This window comes from Oncorhynchus mykiss, chromosome 14, assembly GCF_013265735.2.
Source record: "Oncorhynchus mykiss isolate Arlee chromosome 14, USDA_OmykA_1.1, whole genome shotgun sequence".
NCBI classification, from domain to species: domain Eukaryota; kingdom Metazoa; phylum Chordata; class Actinopteri; order Salmoniformes; family Salmonidae; genus Oncorhynchus; species Oncorhynchus mykiss.
In genome coordinates this window covers 8,684,414-8,706,510 of record NC_048578.1, presented here as the reverse complement: position 1 = coordinate 8,706,510, position 22,097 = coordinate 8,684,414, and the positions used below count along the sequence as shown (strand labels likewise).

The window sequence follows — 22,097 nt, the reverse complement described above, 5'->3', positions numbered from 1 at the left end:
TTGAACTCCAGGGCAGGCTAAAGACTTTTCTAGGTAGGCAAATTCAAAATGTGCTCTTCAGTCTCACCCTCACCCTGACTGCTGCACCTAACAGCATATGTACCATTTCTTGGAACGTGGTTGGTTTTGTATGGAGGCCAATTTTGGCTGGGAGAACCAGAAAGAGGTGAAGTGAAGGCATTTGTCTACAGTGTAGTAATTTATTTTGTGTAAGATTTCAAAGTGGTTAGATGGCATACTTTTACGTTTTGTGTCTATTACATGTGTTGATATCCATAAGCATCCGTCACTCCCAGAGTTAATCATTTACAGTACCAGTCAAAAGTTTGGACACCTACTCATGCAAGTTTTTTTTATTATTTTTTTTATTTTTATTTTTTTTAAATGTGTACTATTTTCTGTTGTCGAATTACACTGAAGACCTCAAAACTATGAAATAACACATTTCGAATCATGTAGTAACCAAAAAAGTGACAGCTTTGCACAATCTTGGCATTCTCTCAACCAGCTTCATGAGGTAGTCACCTGGAATGCATTTCAATTAACAGGTTTGCCTTGTTAAAAGTTAATTTGTGGAATTTCTTTCCTTAATACCTGTTATGCCTATGGGTTCCCATGCGGGAACTACACCCCCTCGTTGAGCTGAAACGGTGGCGCAGGGAATGCAAAAATATTCTTAGAAATATTTAACCTCCACACATTAACAAGTCCAATACCTCAAATGAAAGATAAACACCTTGTTCATCTACCCAGCATGTCAGATTTTTTAAATGTTTTACGGCGAAAACACACCACATATTTATATTAGACCACCACCAAAACAAAGAAAAAACGCAGCCATTTTGTAGAACAAAAGATACAATCACAAAAGCAGGATTAAAAGAAAAATCATTCACTAACCAATCAGTTATGTTGTGACAAGGTATACAGAAGATAGCCCTATTTGGTAAAAGACCAAGTCCATATTATGGCAAGAACAGCTAAAATAAGCAGAGAAATGACAGTCCATCATTACTTTAAGGCATGAAGGTCAGTCAATCTGGAAAATGTAAATAACTTTGAAAGTTTCAAGTGCAGTCGCAAAAACCATCAAGTGCTATGATGAAACTGGCTCTCATGAGGACCGCCACAGGAAAGGAAGACCCAGAGTTCTCTGCTGCAGAGGATAAGTACATTAGAGTTACCAGACTCAGACATTGCAGCCCAAATAAATGCTTCAGAGTTCAAGTAACAGACACATCTCAACATCAACTGTTCAGAGGAGACTGCGTGAATCAGGCCTTAGTGGTCGAATTGCTGCAAAGAAACCACTACTAAAGGACACCAATAAGAAGAAGAGACTTGCTTGTGCCAAGAAACACGAGCAATGGACATTAGACCGGTGAAAATCTGTCCTTTTGGTCTGATGAGTTGCGATTTTTAGTTTGCCTTTGTGAGACGCAGAGTAGGTGAACGGATGATCTCTGCATGTGTGGTTCCGATTGTGAAGCATGGAAGAGGAGGTGTGATGGTGTGGGAGGGCTTTGCTGGTGACACTGTCAGTGATTTATTTAGAATTCAAGGCACACTTAACCAGCATGGCTACCACAGCCTTCTGCAGCGATACGCCAAGCCATCTGGTTTGCTCTTAGTGGGACTATCATTTGTTTTTCAACAGGAAAATGACACAAAACATACCTCCACGCTGTGTAAGGGCTATTTGACCAAGAAGGAGAGTGATGGAGTGCTACATTCGATGACCTGGCCTCCACAATCACCTGACCTCAACCAAATTGAGATGGTTTGGGATGAGTTGTACCACAGCATGAAGGAAAAGCAGACAAGTGTTCAGCATATGTGGAAACTCCAAGACTGTTGGAAAAGCATTCCAGGTTAAGCTGGTTAAGAGAATGCCAAGAGTGTGCAAAGCTGTCAAAGGCAAAGGGTGGCTACTTTGAAGAATCTCAAAGTGTTAAACAGATCTAAATATTTTATGGTTTACTGTATGATTCCATATGTGTTATTTCATAGTTTTGATTTATTCACTATTATTCTACAATGTAGAAAACTCAACTATATCAACTATATTTGGGAGAAGGTTGAAACACACATAAAACATTCATGGACATTTAGCTAGCTTGATGTTGCTAGCTAATTTGTCCTGAGATATAGACATGTCCATTTTTTTTTAACATTTATTTTTTTTCATTATTTTTTTTGCTGGATCTTTGTAGAATTTTGACCCATTTTTGAGTCACACAAAATCGTGTGTTCTCTACTCTGACAATTAATCCATAGGGGAAACCTAGTTAGTTTCTAGTAATCTCTCCTCGTCTTCTTCTATGGATTTTTTTATGGCGGTTGGCAACCAACTTTTTCAGGTGCATTATTGCAACCTACTGAAGTGTGGACCTTGTTCATCTGTCAATCACCCACGTGTATGTGTGTGGGGAGAGGTGGGACTTGACAGCGCCTCAAGTGTCTAAAATAGAACCATGTTCTATGTTAGCGCCTGGTAACGTTTGGATGAAATTATTGAATAAGATGTATGTGTACATTTATTTTGCAACGCTCTCCCATACAACACAGGCGGTGTGATCAGCATATAACCCTTTGTCAAAATCTGAGCCATGTGTAAAACTGTTTTCATTCAGCATTTCTTTCATGTATTCATTTGGTTGATGCATCACTCAGAAATTGTTTACCATTTTTAATGGCATATTCCACTGTTTTGAATGCTGTGTGTTTATGTGTGATTTGCATGTGTGTGTTTTTTGACGTATGAGTGACACACTTCCCCCCCTAGAGAAAGTGTGTGACTAACCTCATTTGGTTAATTCATCACTCAGAAATTGTTTACCATTTGGACTGGGATTTTCTTAACTGTTTCGAAGGATGTGTGTGTTGTTTTCGTTGTTGCAAAAGTGACTAATTTTCCCCCTAGAGAAAGTGTCTGAATAACCACATGAGAAACAAAGCACAAAGTGACAGTAACACTCTAGCTCCTAACTGTCACTCAGTCAAGGTATGACTGAACTAGCTACACAGGCCAAGAGCCAATAAACCCGAGAGCACATTTTAGATTTGACAAGATTATTATTTAATTTTTTTAAACACTACCATACTATGTAAGCAGTCTGGCACACTAGGCTATCGTTCTAATAGCTTGTCTAAAACGTGTCTCCCTCTAAAAAGGACATTGGTGTTGTCTTTGCAGATCTGTAACTACCAGGGGTTGGCACGTGTGGTGGTACAGCTGGTGACCAACTCTAAAGATGCCCACCTCCATGCCCACAGTTTGGTGGGCAAGCAGTGTGACAAAGGCATCTGCATCACAGACCAACAGCCCAAAGACTCCAGCATCAGGTGTGTCTCCACCGCTCTCTCTAGTTAGCGTTGCGCATTAACACACACTAGGGCTGGTAAGGTAATTGTATAAACATGTAACCAACAAAAATATGCCAAAATCCGACCTGAATCGCCACTCTGTCTGCTGAATTTAGCTATCCAATGTCATTATTGGTGAGTGTGGACATTTTCAGTATTCAGACGCCTTGACTTTTTCCACATTTCGTTACGTTACAGCCTTATTCTAAAATTGATAACATTTTAAATACATTTAATCGTCAATTTATGCACAATAACCCATCATGACAAAGTTAAAACAGGTTATTTGACATTTTTGTCTATATAAGGTCCCACAGTTGACAGTGCATGTCAGAGCAAAAACCAAGCAACGAGGTCAAAGGAATTGTCCATAGAGCTCCGAGACAGGATTGTGTCGAGGCACAGATCTGGGGAAGGGTATCAAAAAATGTCTGCAGCATTGAAGGTCCCCAAGAACACAGTGGCCTCCATCATTCTTAAATGGAAGAAAGTTGGAACCACCAAGGCTTTCCCTCGAGCTGGCCGCCCGGCCAAACTGAGCAATCAGGGGAGAAGGGCCTTGGTCAGGGAGGTGACCAAGAACCCAATGGTCACTCTGACAGAGTTCAAGAGTTCCTCTGATGAAACCAAGATTGAATTGTTTGGCCTGAATGCCAAACATCATATCTGGAGGAAACCTGGCACCATCCCTATGGTGAAGCATGGTAGTGACAGCATCATGCTGTGAGAATGTTTTTCAGAGGCAGGGACTTGGAGACTAGTCAGGATCGAGGGAAAGATGAAGAGAGAAAGGTACAGAGAGATCCTTGATGAAAACCTGCTCCAGAGCGCTCAGGACCTCCGACTGGGGCGAAGGTTCACCTTCCAACAGGACAACGACCCTAAGCACACAGCCAAGACAACGCAGGAGTGGCTTCGGGACAAGTCTCTGAATGTCCTTGAGTGGCCCAGCCAAAGCGACGCTCCCCATCCAACCTGACAGAGCTTGAGAGGATCTGCAGAGAAGAATGGTATAAACTCCCCAAATACAGGTGTGCCAAGCTTGTAGCGTCATACCCAAGAAGACTCGAGGCTGTAATCCCTGCCAAGGGTGCTTCAACAATGTACTGAGTAATGGGTCTGAATACTTGTAAATGTCATATTTGTTTTTTTGTATAAAAATAATGTACGAACATTTGTAAAAACTTGTTTTTGTTTTGTCATTAGGGGATATTGTGTGTAGATTGATGAGGGAACATTCAATTTGAGAATAAGACTGTAACGTAATAAAATGTGGAAAAAGTCAAGGGGTTTGAATATTTCCGAATGCACTGTATAAGCAAAAGTGAATTATCAATGTTATAAAAAACGAATTTGAGATCAAATAGGCTAGCAAACGTCAGGTCTATGTACATAACCCAGAGGCATGACCACTGCACGTGATAGATTGACCCACTAGAGGACAGAAGATTTACCTGCCTTAATTTTGCAAACCATTAACTAAAATTCCATGATCTTCACAGCCCTAACACACACCACCGACAGAACCAGTTAGCTTACCGGTAAATGAGAATGTTTAACACCTTTAACTGTTTGCTTATTGACAACATTGCAGAAATGTCTGGACATCCTATAGGGCCATCATGGATCCTTCCTTTGAGATCATATGTAATGATGTGATTTCTGACTTAGGGTTTCCCCATCTAACTTGAATTGACCTTATGGTGTTATATCTTGCAGTAATTCTTAAAAATGTACCACATGTAAATTAGACATTCCTTGTGACAGTTTCCCCAACCTGGGCATCCTCCATGTGACCAAGAAGAATGTGAGTAAGACACTGGAGGACCGCATGACTGAGGCCTACAGGATGGGCTACAACTGTGGCATTGTCATCCACCCCGAGATAGACGCCATCCAGGGAGAGGTTCGCATCCCCCGGGAGCTCACTGGTCAGTCACCTTTAAGACAATTTGATTGAATTAATGTATTTCTGCAGAGCACTAACAATATTTGTTGTTTTGCATATATATGAATATATACGCATCGCCAACTTCACACTCAACCTTCGTGTGTGTGTCTGCCTTCAGATCACCAGAGAAGCATGATCTGCAGTGCAGCAACCAAGCAGGCTAAAGAGATGGACCTAAGCGTGGTGCGCCTCATGTTCACAGCCTTCCTCCCAGATAGTGACGGGGGCTTCTCCCGTAGACTGGACCCCGTCATATCAGACCCCATTTTCGACAGCAGTAAGTCACTAACAGCCACCTCGTCACTAAGCACCAAATCAACTACAGTTCTGGTGAAAATGTGCCCGTTGACATCAATGCATGATTTATGAAAAAAAAGATTAGGCCATTAGTGCTGTGTTTCCCAGTGTGCTGTGACCTCAACAAGACAACGGTTCTAGCTAGCTAGCTGAAACAGTCTTTAGCCATGACCCAATAAGAACTGTCTGTGCTCCACCATTTTGTTTCTTCTTTACATTATCAGTGAAGGATGTTCCATTACACTTCACAAAGTCCATCAATGACAAAGGTCCCCCACCTCACCATAGACACACACCATATTAGGATACATAGTACCCAGTAGTGCCTCAGCTTAATGAAGCTCAGGAAGGAACTACTGTTTGAACAAATGAATAGAACCATTATTGTGCCTCTCAATACTGAATTCATGTAATTAGTCACTGAGTTTAAGATGTATTGAAGTAAAAACCACATCAGTGTGCACTGGTTTCATTTTCCTAGCTCTGTTCTTCCACTACGTCACGTTTCTTACTCGGCTTCCTCTCGCAGGCTAAAACTAGGCCTTCAATTTCATTTTGATGCCTGCCCTTTACTGTGTGAAAGCATCCACACAGTTTGTGTCAAGTCTTTTTTTTCCACATTTGGTGTCTGTGGTTTTTTGAAATTAGAAAATATTTTTGAAGAGAAACAAGTAAAATAGTGTTTCCAGTTTGATAACAATGGGCAATTTCAAGGATTTACAAGGAATCCAATATGAATTATGCACAGTAAAGAGAAGTGTTTTCATTACAGTGCGTTCAAAGTATTCACACCTCTTAACTTTTTCCACATTTTGTTTGTGTTTATGAGACCTGAATTTAAAATGAATTACATTTTGATTTTTGTCACTGGCATACACCCCCATAATGTCAAAGAGAAAAATGGTTTTAGAAACGTTTACAAATGTATTAAAAATGAAAAGCTGAAATGTCTTGAGTCAATAAGTATTATACCCCTTTGATATGACAAATCTAAATAAGTTCAGGAGTAAACATTTGCATGGATCCACTCTGTGTGCAATAATAGTGTTTAACATGATTTTTGAATGACTGCCTCCTCTATGTACCCCACACATACAATTTATTTAAGGTCCCTCAGTCGAGCAGTGAATTTCAAACACAGATTCAACCAAAAAGACCAGGGAGGTTTTCCAATGCCTTGCAGGGAATTGGTAGATGGGTACTTTTAAAAAAAAAATTAAGCTGACATTAAATATCCCTTTGAGGGCCTCCCGGGTGGCGCAGTGGTTAAGGGCAGAGACTCTGGGTTCGCGCCTAGGCTCTGTCACAACCGGCCGCGACTGAGAGGTCTGTGGGGCGACGCACAATTGGCCTAGCGTCGTCCGGGTTAGGGAGGGTTTGGCCGGTAGGGATATCCTTGTCTCATCGCGCTCCAGCGACTCCTGTGGCGGGCCGGGCGCAGTGCACGCTAACCAAGGTTGCCAGGCGCACGGTGTTTCCTCCGACACATTGGTGCAGCTTGCTTCCGGGTTGGATGCGCGCTGTGTTAAGAAGCAGTGCGGCTTGGTTGGGTTGTGTATCGGAGGACGCATGACTTTCGACCTTCATCTCTCCCGAGCCCGTACGGGAGTTGTAGCGATGAGACAAGATAGTAGCTACTAACAATTTGAAGCCACGAAGTTGGGGAGAAAAGGGGGGTAAAATTCACACACAAAAAAAATAATATCCCTTTGAGCATGGTGAAGTTATTAACTACACTTATATCAATACACCCAATCACTACAAAGATACAGCGTCCTTCCTAACTCAGTTGCTGGAGAGGAAGAAAACTGCTCCGGGATTACATCATGAGGCCAATGGTGACTTTAAAACAGTTAGAGTTTAATGGCTGTGATAGGAGAAAATGGAGGCTGGAGCAACAACATTGTAGTTACTCCACAATACTAACCTAATTGACAGAGTTAAAAGAAGGAAGCCTGTACAGAATAAATATATTCATTCTGTTTGCAACAAGGCTCTAAAGTAATACTGCAAAAATGTGGAAAAGCAATTAACTTTTTGTTCAGAATACAAAGTGTTATGTTTGGGGCAAATCCAATACAACACATTACTGAGTACCACTCTCTATATTTTCAAGCATAGTGGTGGCTGCATCATGTTATGGGTATGCTTTTAAACATTAAGGACTGGGAAGTTTTTTAGGATAAAACATTTTATGGAGTGACGCTAAGCACAGGCAAAATCCTAGAGGAAAACCTGGTTCAGTCTGCTTTCCACCATACACTGACAGATTAATTCACCCTTCAGCAGGACAATAACCTTAAACACAAGGCCAAATGTACACTGGAGTTGCTTACCAAGAAGACATGTTCCTGAGTGTCCGAGTTAGTTTTGACTAAAATCTGCTTGAAAATCTATGGCAAGACCTGAAAATGGTTTTCTATCAATGATCAACAACCAATTTTGAGAATTTTGAAAATAGTAATGGGTAAATGTTGCACAATCCAGGTGTGGAAAGCTGTTAGAGACTCACAGCTGTAATCGCTGCAAAAGGTGCTTTTACAAAGTATTGACTCGGGTATGAAAACAAACATTTCTAAAAAAACAAAAACATGTTTTCACTTTGTCATTATGGGGTATTGAGTGTAGATGGGTGAGATTTATTATTTTTTAAACCATTTTGAATTCAACCTGTCATAAAACAAAATGTTAAGGTGTTTGAATACTTTCTGAAGGAAGTGTACCTATTAGCTGTCAATAAATGAGAAGTAACGGTATTCTGCCTGCACTAAACAGAAGATCTGAGTTCCCTTATTCTGTTTGTAGAAGCTCCTAATGCATCCAACCTGAAGATTGTGCGGATGGACCGCACAGCTGGCTGTGTGACAGGAGGAGAAGAGGTCTACCTGCTCTGTGACAAGGTCCAGAAAGGTACAGTATGTGACTGGAATGGATTTGTCATCTATGATCCCGAGTGTGATTTATCACCGTTATCATGAAGATAACGTAGTCTAAAGCAACACGTAGTCAACACGTAGTCTGGAGCAACACGTAGTCAACACGCAGTCTGAAGCCACATGCAGTCTGAAGCAACATGTAGTCAACACATAGTCTGAAGCAACATGTCGTCTGAAGCAACATGTCGTCTGAAGCAACATGTCGTCTGAAGCAACATGTAGTCAACACATAGTCTGAAGCCACATGCAGTCTGAAGCAACATGTAGTCAACACATAGTCTGAAGCCACATGCAGTCTGAAGCAACATGTAGTCAACACAGTCTGAAGCCACATGCAGTCTGAAGCAACATGTATTCAACACATAGTCTGAAGCAACATGTCGTCTGAAGCAACATGTAGTCAACACATAGTCTGAAGCAACATGTCGTCTGAAGCAACATGTAGTCAACACATAGTCTGAAGCAACATGTAGTCAACACATAGTCTGAAGCAACATGTCGTCTGAAGCAACATGTAGTCAACACATAGTCTGAAGCCACATGCAGTCTGAAGCAACATGTAGTCAACACATAGTCTGAAGCCACATGCAGTCTGAAGCAACATGTAGTCAACACATAGTCTGAAGCAACATGTCGTCTGAAGCAACATGTAGTCAACACATAGTCTGAAGCAACATGTCGTCTGAAGCAACATGTAGTCAACACATAGTCTGAAACAACATGTCGTCTGAAGCAACATGTAGTCAACACATAGTCTGAAGCAACATGTAGTCAACACATAGTCTGAAGCAACATGTCGTCTGAAGCAACATGTAGTCAACACATAGTCTGAAGCAACATGTCGTCTGAAGCAACATGTAGTCAACACATAGTCTGAAGCAACATGTCGTCTGAAGCAACATGTAGTCAACACGTAGTCTGAAGCACTGTCTCTCCGGCTCTTAGTTCTGTGTGACATCGTCAGACTGTTCAAGAAGGAAGTCCTCCGGCCTGCTTTTCCAGGAAGAGGTTTATAGCGGTGTATTGTCCTCTCTCTACCTTTTTGTTTTAGCCGTATTGGCCTGTTGGCAAAACGTCAACAAACCTGGAATGCAAGATCCTCTCTTGGGACCGAAGTTCAAGTCTTTTTTTGGGCTCTGCTGTTTGACCACCAAACAAAAGGCCTCATCTCAAGTCTATTTCTACCTTTTTATTTATTTATTTTATTTAACCTTTATTTAACAAGGCAAGTCAGTTAAGAACAAATTCTTATTTACAATGACAGCCTACCAAAAGGCCTCCTGTGGGGACGGGGGCTGGGATAAAATACACATCACGACAAGAGACACCACAACACTATATAAAGAGAGACCTACGACAACAACATAGCATGGCAGCAACACATGAAAACACAGCATGATAGCAGCACAAAACATGGTACAAACATTATTGGGCACAGACAACAGCACAAAGGGCAAGTACAGTTGAAGTCGGAAGTTTACATACACTTAGGTTGGAGTCATTAAAACTCGTTTTTCAACCACTCCACAAATTTCTTGTTAGCAAACTATAGTTTTGGCAAGTCGGTTAGGACATCTACTTTGTGCATGACACAAGTAATTTTTCCAACAATTGTTTACAGACAGATTATTTCACTTATAATTCACCGTATCACAATTTCAGTGGGTCAGAAGTTTACATACACTAAATTGACTATGCCTTTAAACAGCTTGGAAAATTCCAGAAAATTATGTCATGGCTTTAGAAGCTTCTGATAGGCTATTGACATAATTTGAGTCAATTGGAGGTGTACCTGTGGATGTATTTCAAGGCCTACCTTCAAACTCAGTGCTTTTTTGCTTGACATCATGGGAAAATCAAAAGAAATCAGCCAAGACCACAAGTCTGGTATCTATATCCACAGTAAAACGAGTCCTCTATCGACATAACCTGAAAGGCCACTCGGCAAGGAAGAAGCCACTGCTCCAAAACCGCCATAAAAAAGCCAGACTACGGTTTGTAACTGCACATGGGGACAAAGATCGTACTTTTTGGAGAAATGTCCTCTGGTCTGATGAAACAAATATAGAACTGTTTGGTCATAATGACCATCGTTATGTTTGGAGGAAAAGGGGGGATGTTTGCAAACTGAAGAACACCATCCCAACCGTGAAGCATGGGGGTGGCATCATCATGTTGTGGGGGTGCTTTGCTGCAGGAGGGACTGGTGCACTTCACAAAATAGATGGCATCATGAGGATGGAAAAGTATGTGGATATATTGACGCAACATCTCAAGGCATCAGTTAGAGTTAAAGCTTGGTCGCAAATGGGTCTTCCAAATGGACAATGACCCCAAGCATACTTCCAAAGTTGTGGCAAAATGACTTAAGGACAACGAAGTCAAGGTATTGGAGTGGCCATCACAAAGCCCTGACCTCAATCCCACAGAACTGAAAAAGCGTGTGCGAGCAAGGAGGCCTACAAACCTGACTCAGTTACACCAGCTCTGTCAGGAGGAATGGGCCGAAATTCACCCAACTTATTGTGGGAAGCTTGTGGAAGGCTACCCGAAACATTTGACCCAAGTTAAAAAATTTAAAGGCAATGCTACCAAATACTAATTGAGTGTATGTAAACTTCCGACCCACTGGGAATGTGATGAAAGAAATAAAATATTAATTAAATCATTCTCTCTACTATTATTCTGACATTTCACATTTTTAAAATAATGTGGTGATCCTAACTGACCTAAGACGGAATCGTTACTAGGATTAAATGTCAGGAATTGTGAACAATGAGTTTAAATGTATTTGGCTACGGTGTATGTAAACTTTTGACTCCAACTGCAGGTAGAGGAGACAATACATAATGCGAAGATAATGTTCTATACACTGCTCTTTACAGGAAACCTACTGATCGTAACAGTTTGTTGTGGGCCGATAGTTGTCACCCACTTGCCTTGAAAAACAGTTTGCCCTACAGCCAATTCTGTCGAATCAAAAGAATTAGCAAAAAACACTCAGGTTTCGACAGAAAGAAAATTCAAGGAGAGGGGCTACAAAAATGGTCAGATTAATGCTGCCATTGAGAAAATTCAAAACAAAACGAGACATGACCTTTTTTATGGTCAGTCTCGCAAAAATAAGCATTCTTGCATTCTAACTACCCGCTATTCAAGGTGCGCTGAACAAATTAAGGGAATCGTTCACAAACATTGGCACATTCTAAGATCCGATGACGGTATCGTGTTTTCAGACCCTCCCTTGATCGTATTCTCGCTGGGCAGGAATCACAGAGATCAACTGGTAATCTCTGATTTACCACCCCAACAACAACCCTGGAATGCAAGATCCTCTTTTGGGACCTCAGTTCGTCTTTTTTTGTGCTCTGCTGTTTGACCTCCAAACAAAGGGCCTCATCTCGAGTCTATTTCTACCTTTTTATTTAACATGGCAAATCAGTTAAGAACAAATTATTTACAATGACAGCCTACCAAAAGGCAAAAGGCCTCCTGTGGGGACAGGGATGGGATTCAAAATGTAGGACAAAACACACATCATGACAAGAGAGAGTCCTAGGACGACAACATAGCATAGCAGCAACACATGATAACACAGCATGGTAGCAACACAACATGGCAGCAGCACATGGTAGCAGCACAAAACAGGGTACAAACATTGTTGGGCACAGACAACAGCACAAAGGGCAAGTAAGTAGAGACAACAATACACCACGCAAAGCAGCCACATCTGTCAGTAAGAGTGTCCACTCGCTGTATCATGCTTTGCAGAGTCCATCAGTGGTATACTACTCCAGCCCTTCAGTCTTTTGTTCCAGCCCAGTTCTAAGACACTTCATTCAGACAAAACATACTGAAGATCACGATTTTAGTCGATTCTTTGAAATATTAGTGTTGGGTTGGAGCAAAGGTCTGCACACCCAGCAGCTCTCCCAGGACTTGAGTTTTCTTGTCAAGGACATGTACGGTGCAGCTAAAACATTCCAATAGGATATTCAAATACTTCTGTAGTTGTGTGTCAGTAGTGGGTGGCACCACTTCCTTGTTATCTTCTATTATCCTCCAATATCTTTCACGTCACCAGTTTGTTCTTTTACTCCTAGTTTGAAAGTGGTGTTGTGACCGTGTACCGTTTCCCCTGTCATTACAGATGACATCCAGGTGCGCTTCTATGAGGATGACGAGACAGGGCTGACATGGGAGGCCTTTGGGGACTTCTCCCCCACTGATGTCCATCGACAGGTCCGTGACACACAATAAAGTCTGTTTATATGTCCTCCCTCCCCTGTAACAGTACTATAACCTAACCACTGGTAAAATCTCCACTCCCTTCCACAGTTTGCCATTGTTTTCAAGACCCCCAAATACAGAGACCTGAACCTCCAGAAGCCCACCTCAGTGTTTGTGCAGCTGAAGCGTAAATCGGACAACGAGACGAGCGAGCCCAAGCCTTTCACCTACCACCCACAGATCATAGGTGAGCCGGTCTGAAACACCCCCAGACCTGGTCCTGGAGACCCCCTCCCCTGTGCATGCTGGTCTCTATCCCAACCCACTATAGTTTGTGCCATTCTTATGGCACGGGGTTCAAATTGGACATAACCCACTCTTCTGTCAACTGTCATGTCAATCGGCTCATCTTGCCCCTGGTCTTCATCCTCAGATAAGGAAGAGGTGCAGAGGAAAAGACAGAAGACCCTGCCTAATTTCCAGGACTACAGCGGCCAAGGTGGAGCAGGGGGCATGTACCGGGGACCAGGGGGAGGAGGCTCCGCTACAGGGGGAGGACCCGGCTCAGGGGGAGGAGGTACACCCAAAAATGTTTCTGATGAGTCGTTATTTTTACACAGAAGGAATGTGATTTTAAGGTGAACGAGACAAGCCATGTAAACTTCAAATGGGAAATTTCTCAAAGTTCTTCACACGAGACGAAGTACAAGTTCAAAAGCTTTACTGTCTATTTAGGCTAAAAGGAAATGTAAAACCACTTAAAAAGAACAACTTTTTTTTATCTTTTAGGTTACTTCCAGGCCTATTCCACCTACAATAACTACGGCACCGGCTATAGCGCTGGCTTTTCCCCTGGCATGAGTGGTGGCGGGGCGGGCATTAAACATGGTGAGCGTGTTTGTCTGTCTGCAATTCCATTTAAGTTCAGGATAGGAATGAAGCTCAACCATGTTCCCTCGACACAGCTACACAGGGCAGAGCGGAGGACAGCGGTGATGACTGCGACATGGGCGATGACCCGTCCTCTGGGGCAGTGGTGGCGGACCGAGCCCAGTCGGAGGAGGATGCCTCTGCCGGGGAGACAAGTGAGGAGAGAGGGGCTGGTGTGGAGCTAGGACCAGGGGACAGGACTGGCGGTGTGCCCAACAGGGAAATTAGTATAGTGATTAGCCAGAGTGGGCCACTGGACAAGGAAACAGACTACTGTACTTGTCAGTGTAGGACTGTGTGTTTGTGTTGGAGGCCAGGGTAGTTAATGACAGTGGTTTTGTGTCCAGAATGCATGCTGGAGGCTAGGCTGGTGGATGTGGCTGAGAGGCAGGCTGAAGCCCTCTTCCATTACGCCGTCACTGGAGACGTCCGCTACCTGCTGGCTCCACAGCGCCACCTCATGACGGCTCAGGACGAGAACGGCGACACGTACGTCCCCCCCAACCTATCACTTCAGACCTAATCATAACATAAACATAATTCTGACTTTCACTGCATTTGTCTAACTTTTTTTAACTGCATTGATTTGCTTCCATCTTGTGTCCATCAGCATTCAGCTTTGCATTGATGCCAATGGGAAATATAACCCTGATATGGCATAGTTTCTACAGTAGCACATGCCAATCTGGACTTGTCCTCTGTTTCTCCAGTGGTCTCCATCTAGGGGTGATCCACAGCCAGACAGACGCAGTCAGGAGTCTAGCCCAGGTGCTCTCTGCCCTGCCTGGAGAGGAGGTCCTCAACATGAGGAATGACCTCTACCAGGTAACAAACACGTACACTAACAAGCCTTGTGTTTCTGTGGTGATCTTAATCCGTCTGTGACAGAGCAGGCAGTAATATCCTATATTTGTGTCCCTCTATCCCAGACTCCTTTGCACCTAGCGGTAATAACCCAGCAGAAGGAGGCGGCCGAGGCCCTCGTATTGGCTGGGGCTGATGTCACTCTGTCTGATCGCCACGGAAACACAGCTCTACACCTGGCCACTCAGCAGAAGGAGGGAGGGATGGTGGGATTTCTACTAAGACACAGAGAGGTGGTGGAACTAGTGGACCTCCCCAACACAGCAGGTACAACACACTCCTATACACACAGACACATGCATAGTAGAAAGTGAAGAGTCAACTAGAGCATGACAGTGCTTTTGTCCTCCAGGATTTTGCTCCCTCCACCTGGCTGTGCTGGCCAATAGCCTATGTTCCCTCAGGGACCTCTTGGTGAGCGGGGGCAATGTGGAGGGCCAGGAGAGGAGCTGCGGCCGCACGGCACTCCACTTGGCCACTGAGCTGGACAACGTCTCCCTGGCAGGCTGCCTGCTACTGGAGGTATGTACCGTAGAAGCCTTGCCTACCTCCATACCTACCATCCTGCATCTTTCTACTGGCTGGCATCTTGAGGCTAAGCAGAGTTGGGCCTGGTCAATACCTGGAAAGGAGAGCTAGAGTGTATTTAGTAAGGTGAAACTAGAACGTAACAAACTAGCACAACTCAAGTAGCCCTTTCCTTGTGACGGTGGATGGGTGTAAGCAGTGGCGATTTAAGCATGCACATCTTGGTGGGGCAAACTACATTTTTAAATAATAATTACGCATGCCAGCAAAGCCACTACACTAAACAATACATTAATTGTGTTATAATGGTGTCAACCGGTTCCCACAAACTGTTAGGGCCTACATAAAGCTGTCCTGACACCTTACCACTGCTACACCTGGTTATCAGTGGAGCCTTGTCTGGCAGCGAAACAGTTCATTCAGCCTCATTTACTGGCTTTTTAAAAAACATAGCTGATATGGCTGACTTGTTTAAACAAATGTAGTTTCTACTGACAATTGAGATGTACAAACTATGGCGTAAGGGGACGACAAGCGGATAAGAGGCAAGCCGTAATTTCTATTAAGACATTAATGAGCAAGTAGTCGATATAACTACTTGTTCAGCACTTTAGAAATGTACAGCAACAGAATTCAGGACATGAGCCGTTCTTACAGTATTCTCCCTGTACACCAAGTCAGAACCGTATGATAGATAACGGGAGCATATAAGCAACGAAAGCTCTTACAATATTCGATGATTACATTTCTCTAAAACAGGCTATAGGCTAATTAAGAGGGGAAAAGGGACCAAATGATTAGCGTGAGCCACATGGAGGTATAGATGATTACTTTCTTAGCTACAGTATACATATCTCCCTGGCATATTACATCATTTATGCAGCAGCATACAATACATATTTGGACTCACCTTCCAAACCACTCACTGTTGAATTTGCGATTTCCAACTTGTTGTGTAATGTTTATGTGCAATGGCCGATGGGCACCGATACGTTCTATCTAGAATTTCTCTTCATTATTTATCGTCACGTGACAAGGATTGAAAAGAATTTGCCAGTAGATTGTCGATTTGATTCATGATGATGACTGCTAGCTAAGCTCTTGAAAGTATGATGTTGACATGACCAGTCCAATCAGAGCCACTGTACATATAACATGATTTGACGTCATTTTATCTGTGGCCAATGACCTTGAGCCTTCATGGATGGGCACTTCTCATGTCAGAATGACGGGTCGCCACTGGGTGTAAGATGTGTGTTGACAGTGTTCTCTCCCTCCGCAGGGGAATGCTGATGTGGACTGCTGCACCTACAACGGCTCCAGCCCTCTCCACATAGCAGCAGGCCGGGGCTCTGTCAAACTGACCGCTCTCCTCATGGCTGCAGGTATGACGGCGTTTCTTCAAACTGTCCCCTTTTGTGAAAATGGCTTAGTTTGATGTCTTTGTTTTCTCTGTAACTGCTCTTTGGTAATATAGTCCTAGCTCAAAGGCAGACATGACTTGATCAATCTTTTCATGTCTAGGTGCCAATCCTCACAAAGAAAACTTTGAGCCCCTGTTCTTCAGAGAGGATGACTGCTGTGTGGATGAGGAAGAGGATGAAGGCTACATCCCAGGGATGACTCCTCTTAACATGGCTGCCACTCCTGAGGTGGGTTTCACATGCACACACTTTGATGTGTTTTCTGGAAGTCATCTTCCTCCATGTTCTGCTATCGTCTTGCAGGTATCTCACTCAACTGACTAATATTGCTACAGTCCTTTCTCACACCTTTACATGTTTACTCTAAAGATAACATGCATGTCATTTTATGACGCCGAAACTACTGACGTGAATTCACGAGCTGAAAGAACATTTCATTTTTCTCTATTTGAATGTTCGCTAAATATTCTCTCTCCTCCTTGTACTTCTAGGTGTTGGAAATTCTGAATGGCAAAGAGTACAAGCCAGAGACCACCATCCCAGTCTTCATCCCCCCTCAAGGTTGGCTCCTGCACTTCAGTTTAAACAACCCCCTTCATTGTAATCTCTAAGCCATAGGGATATACTGCTGTCTCATCTTGGTTCTTGTCCACTGTGGAGTACAGCTAACGGTGTCATGTTTCTGTAGGCGACATGCGGAGCCTGGGCTCAGACACAAAGCGGGCATTATGCCAGGCCCTTGAGTGCCAGGGGGGGAGCTGGGAGAGCCTGGCAAACACGCTGGGGCTGGGCATCCTCAACAGCGCCTTCAGACTCAGCCCCTCCCCCGCCAGCACACTGCTGGACAGCTACGAGGTACACACACACTATCCCAACCTAAGAAAGCCGATGTTTCTCTGGAAACTTACTCCTCCTTTTCTCTGGTGTTGTGCCAGGGCACATTAATCAACATTCAGACAAAGACACGAGGGGGAAACATAGGCATTGTAAGATTATACATTTCACATTGATAGCTTATTTTTTTGCTCAGATTTCTCCCACCTTGAATTCAAGTCAGCACAGAAAATGAATTCATATGTTCTCATTGAATTTTGAGGACTTTTTTTTTTTCAACACTTCTGTTTAATTTGGACTCAATAGTTTGTCGATAAGTAACACTTCTATGCCCCTGTCTGTATTTATTTATTTTTTTATTTGACCTTTATTTAACTAGGCAAGTCAGTTAAGAACAAATTCTTATTTTCAATGACGGCCTAGGAACAGTGGGTTAACTGAACTGCCTGTTCAGGGGCAGAACGACAGATTTGTACCTTGTCAGCTCGGGGGTTTGAACTTGCAACCTTGCGGTTACTAGTCCAACGCTCTAACCACTAGGCTACCCTGTAGGTGTCTGGGGGAATGGTCATGGACCTTTTGGAGGGGCTCAGGATGGTGGATAACTCCACCGCGTTGACAGTACTGCAGGGGGCACTGTGTGAAACGGAGCAGGCTCCTCTAGCTCCCCGAAGCACCACAGAGCTCTTAGGTAAGCTCAAAAAGGACTCAGCCAGTAGCTCAATGTACTATATATATATATATATATACTAGCATACCTTATAAGATTTAAATAGAATCATCTGGCATATGTCACCTGCCCTTAACCCCCTCCCCCACTTGTCTCTCAGGACGTGTCCAGGATCTGAAGCTGGACGGACAGGAGGACAGTGGCGTGTGTGACAGTGGGGTGGAGCTCTCCACAGCGTGACTGCCAGATTGGTTAATCACACATCAGGGCCCTGACCTTGTCAGGATTTCATGAGCCTTCTACTTCCTATAAGCAGGCTACAGACAATTTCTCTCTGAAAGGGACACTCTAGCAAGCTCGTCTCCTCACACATCATGCTAAATATCCTTACTTTTAATGTTTTGAAAGTGGCTTTGTATACGTAAACATAGTATGCATGTTATGTTTGCATAATGACATTTCAGGAAACCTGAATGTAATCTATTTGAATCTTGTTTGAATTAACATCATGAATGTGTTTTATTCAGGGGAAAACTGAGGCTTGGTATAAATGTGGAAAATACTTTTTTCATCATTTGTAATTTAAGAGATTATTAGATTCAAAATGATATGATCAGAAATGTTCTCCCCACACTACAGTTCATTTGGAGCATGGCGGTCAAAAATGCAGCCGATTCAAATAACCAATTTTGAGTGTGGCACTCTGGACCTTGGCAAAGCCCGAGAGAAATAAGTTCCAACACCCCCTGATTTACAAGGCGTAAGCCACTTTGGAAAAAAGTGTCTGATAAATGATATTAAATGAAAATGTCCTCCATATACAGCAGTAGTTGCCAAAAGGATAGCCCGTTATATATCCCCCACTCATAAAGTAGCTGTGGAAATATCACATGGATAGAATGGTTACAGTTGAGTGGTTTGTATTGAAACCAAGCAACCACTAATACATGCTCTTCTATCATACAACAAAGTCTAATTAAATGTCCTATGGAAGTGGTGCTACCAGTGATTTGTACGTATGATAATGGTTTATTGTAATAATCATGAAGCCTGTTAAAGCACAATCCTCAGCCTTGACTACAGTACAGAAACCACTTTTGAATAGCCTCGAGTTCATTCCTGTGTAGACAAGCTTTTCATCGTACCCCTTGACGTCTGTATGAAGTAGGGTCTAAACTCACTTTTGAAAGCCATTTGTTTATAGTAATATTTACTTTTGTTATCAATGCACTTGATTCAGTTGAATTGTTTTATCAAACGTTCATAGTCAGGTTATCAAGTTCTGCTTCAAGACCACGGTGAAGACATGTTGGAGAATGAGTGGTGCTTTATTTTCTTCATTGTTCTTTCCCATTTTGCAATTAAGTATTCAGTGAGTCATTTGGTATTCATAAACCCTCTTTTATGTTATCGACATCAGATGGACATTGAAAGATTTGTTTCAACCAAGTTTGAAGCTGTTCCAACATTTTCCTGACAACACTGGCATTTTGAGATCAATCCTAAACCAAAGGTTTAATAGGCAAGCACCGCTTCACTTTGTGTGGAGCTTCAATATTTATACCTGTACCCTGTGAAACTTTTGTATAGTCAAAGGTTTGCTTTTTAATGGGTTCTATTGTAATAGTTTTTTAATAAAATTGTTAATTGTGTGCATGTCTTTTCCTCATGTTCTAGCAGCTTCTTAGTGGTGGACAAAGGCCCGTACATATTCACGCACTTGCACAACAAGTTGGGGGAAGATGGCAAGTATCTGACCATAGAATTAGAATACTAAAATGGATATTAATCTTATGACAGTCTAAAGGTCAGCCATTGTTTGCCAGTGCTGTGATAAACTCTTAAGATATGCATTTTTATCTCCACTATGTTCTGAGAGCTAGCAACAGTTTTTGAGGAATGATACCATACATTTTTCATATTCACTTCCAACATTCCATTCAAACAATGCAGTTAATCCACAGCCTGGCTCAAATCAGTTGATGAGGCTTTTTAGACAAGTTGAATATGCAACAAGTACTAATATAGTATCATTCAAAGCTTTCCAAGAAAAAAAACATAAGACATTGAGGATCAGTTTACATTGAGGCTATTTATAGAGAAATAAAAAAAACCTGTATACAGTCATGGCCAAAAGTTTTGAGAATGACACAAATATTAATTTTCACAGTCTGCTGCCTCAGTTTGTATGATGGCAATTTGCATATACTCCAGAATGTTATGAAGAGTGATCAAATTAATTGCAAAGTTCCTCTGCCATGCAAAAGAACTGTATCCCTCCCCCCCAAAAAATTCCACTGCATTTCGGACCAGCTGACATGTCAGTGATTCTCTCGTCAACACAAGTGTGAGTGTTGACGAGGACAAGGCTGGAGATCACTCTGTCATGCTGATTGAGTTCGAATAACAGACTGGATGCTTCAAAAGGAGGGTGGTGCTTGGAATCATTGTTATTCCTCTGTCAACCATGGTTACATGCAAGGAAACATGTGCCGTCATCGTTGTTTGGCACAAAAAGGGCTTCACAGGCAAGGATATTGCACCTAAATCAACCATTTATCGGCTCATCAAATACTTCAAGGAGAGCGGGTTCAATTGTTGTGAAGAAGGTTTCAGGGCGCCCAAGAAAGTCCAGCAAGTGCCAGGACCGTCTCCTAAAGTTGATTCAGCTGCGGGATCTGGGCACCACCAGTACAGAGCTTGCTCAGGAATGACAGCAGGCAGGTGTGACTGCGTCTGCACGCACAGTGAGGCAAAGACTTTTGGAGGATGGCCTGGTGTCAAGAAGGGCAGCAAAGAAGCCACTTCTCTCCAGAGAAAAACAGCAGGGAGACTGATATTCTGCAAAAGGTACAGGGATTGTACAAGAGAGCAACTTCTCACAACCATCCAGGAACAGTTTGGTGATGAACAATACCTTTTCCAGCATGATGGAGCACCTTGCCATAAGGCAAAAGTGACAACTAAGTGGCTCGGGGAAACAAAACATCAATATTTTGGGTCCATGGCCAGGAAACTCCCCAGACCTTAATCCCATTGAGAACTTGTGGTCAATCCTCAAGAGGTGGGTGGACAAAGAAAAACCAACAAATTCTGACAAACTCCAAGCATTGATTATGCAAGACTGGGCTGCCATTTGCAGAATATCAGTCTCCCTGCTGTTTTTTCTGGAGAGAAGTGGCTTCTTTGCTGCCCTTGACACCAGGCCATCCTCCAAAAGTCTTTGCCTCACTGTGTGTGCAGATGCAGTCACACCTGCCTGCTTCATGTGGCCCAGAAGTTAATTGACAGCATGCCAGGGCAGATTTCAGAGGTCTTGCATAAGAAGGGTTAACACTGCAAATATTGACTCTTTGCATCAACTTCATGTAATTGTCAATAAAATCCTTTGACACTTGTGAAATGCTTGTAATTATACTTCAGTATTTCATACTAACATCTGACAAAAATATCTAGACACTGAAGCAGCAAACTTTGTGGAAATTAATATTTGTGTCATTCTCACAACTGTACACTGTATAATAGGACAATATTTTATACAGAAAAATAAACATGCAACAATTAAGATTTTGCAGAGTTACAGTCAAGTAAAGTCAATTTTAACAAATTCATTAGGCCCTAATCTATGGATTTCACAGGCCGCAGCCATGGGTGGGCCTGGGAGGACATAGGCCCACCCAATCAGGATTTTCCCCACAAAATTAGACAATTACTGTTTGGCATCCCCTCCATCTGGACATGAAGGTCCTGGCGTGGTTACTTACGGTTGTGAGGTCGGTTGGACGTACTGCCAAATTCTCTAAAATGACATTGGAGGCAGCATGCCAATTGCATGCTCCTTCAAAACGGGAGACGTCTGTGGCATTGCGTTGTGTGACTAAACTGCACATTTCAGTTGCATTTTGTCCCCGGCACAAGGTGCACCTGTGATTAAACAGCATGATCATTACAGTTTCTTGATATGCCACACCTGTCAGGTGGATGGATTGTCTTGGCAAAGGAGAAACGCTCACTAACAGGGATGTTAAAATTTGAGAGAAATATGATTTTGCTACGTATGGAACATT

General features: G+C 42.8%; 1 protein-coding gene across 4 annotated transcripts in view; it reads left to right on the top strand.

Moving 5' to 3' along the window:
* LOC110488722 (nuclear factor NF-kappa-B p105 subunit) overlaps window positions 1-19,682 on the top strand; it is a 35,542-nt gene extending 15,860 nt beyond the window's left edge. For 2 of the 4 annotated variants that reach the window (XM_036942869.1, XM_036942868.1), the window contains exons 6-24: window positions 3,197-3,345; window positions 5,134-5,297; window positions 5,436-5,594; window positions 8,420-8,524; window positions 12,701-12,792; window positions 12,889-13,027; window positions 13,214-13,357; window positions 13,570-13,668; window positions 13,746-13,916; window positions 14,058-14,199; window positions 14,421-14,535; window positions 14,640-14,841; window positions 14,927-15,096; window positions 16,385-16,487; window positions 16,627-16,754; window positions 17,018-17,087; window positions 17,215-17,381; window positions 17,913-18,051; window positions 18,191-18,482. In XM_036942869.1, coding sequence (XP_036798764.1) covers window positions 3,197-3,345; window positions 5,134-5,297; window positions 5,436-5,594; window positions 8,420-8,524; window positions 12,701-12,792; window positions 12,889-13,027; window positions 13,214-13,357; window positions 13,570-13,668; window positions 13,746-13,916; window positions 14,058-14,199; window positions 14,421-14,535; window positions 14,640-14,841; window positions 14,927-15,096; window positions 16,385-16,487; window positions 16,627-16,754; window positions 17,018-17,087; window positions 17,215-17,381; window positions 17,913-18,051; window positions 18,191-18,270 — 2,538 coding nt within the window. In that variant the 3' untranslated portion in view covers window positions 18,271-18,482. Of the gene's footprint in view, window positions 1-3,196; window positions 3,346-5,133; window positions 5,298-5,435; window positions 5,595-8,419; window positions 8,525-12,700; window positions 12,793-12,888; window positions 13,028-13,213; window positions 13,358-13,569; window positions 13,669-13,745; window positions 13,917-14,057; window positions 14,200-14,420; window positions 14,536-14,639; window positions 14,842-14,926; window positions 15,097-16,384; window positions 16,488-16,626; window positions 16,755-17,017; window positions 17,088-17,214; window positions 17,382-17,912; window positions 18,052-18,190 lie in introns of all 4 variants that reach the window. The other 2 variants (XM_036942870.1, XM_021561045.2) reach the window with 2 other exon arrangements.
* Window positions 19,683-22,097: the final 2,415 nt, after the last annotated feature.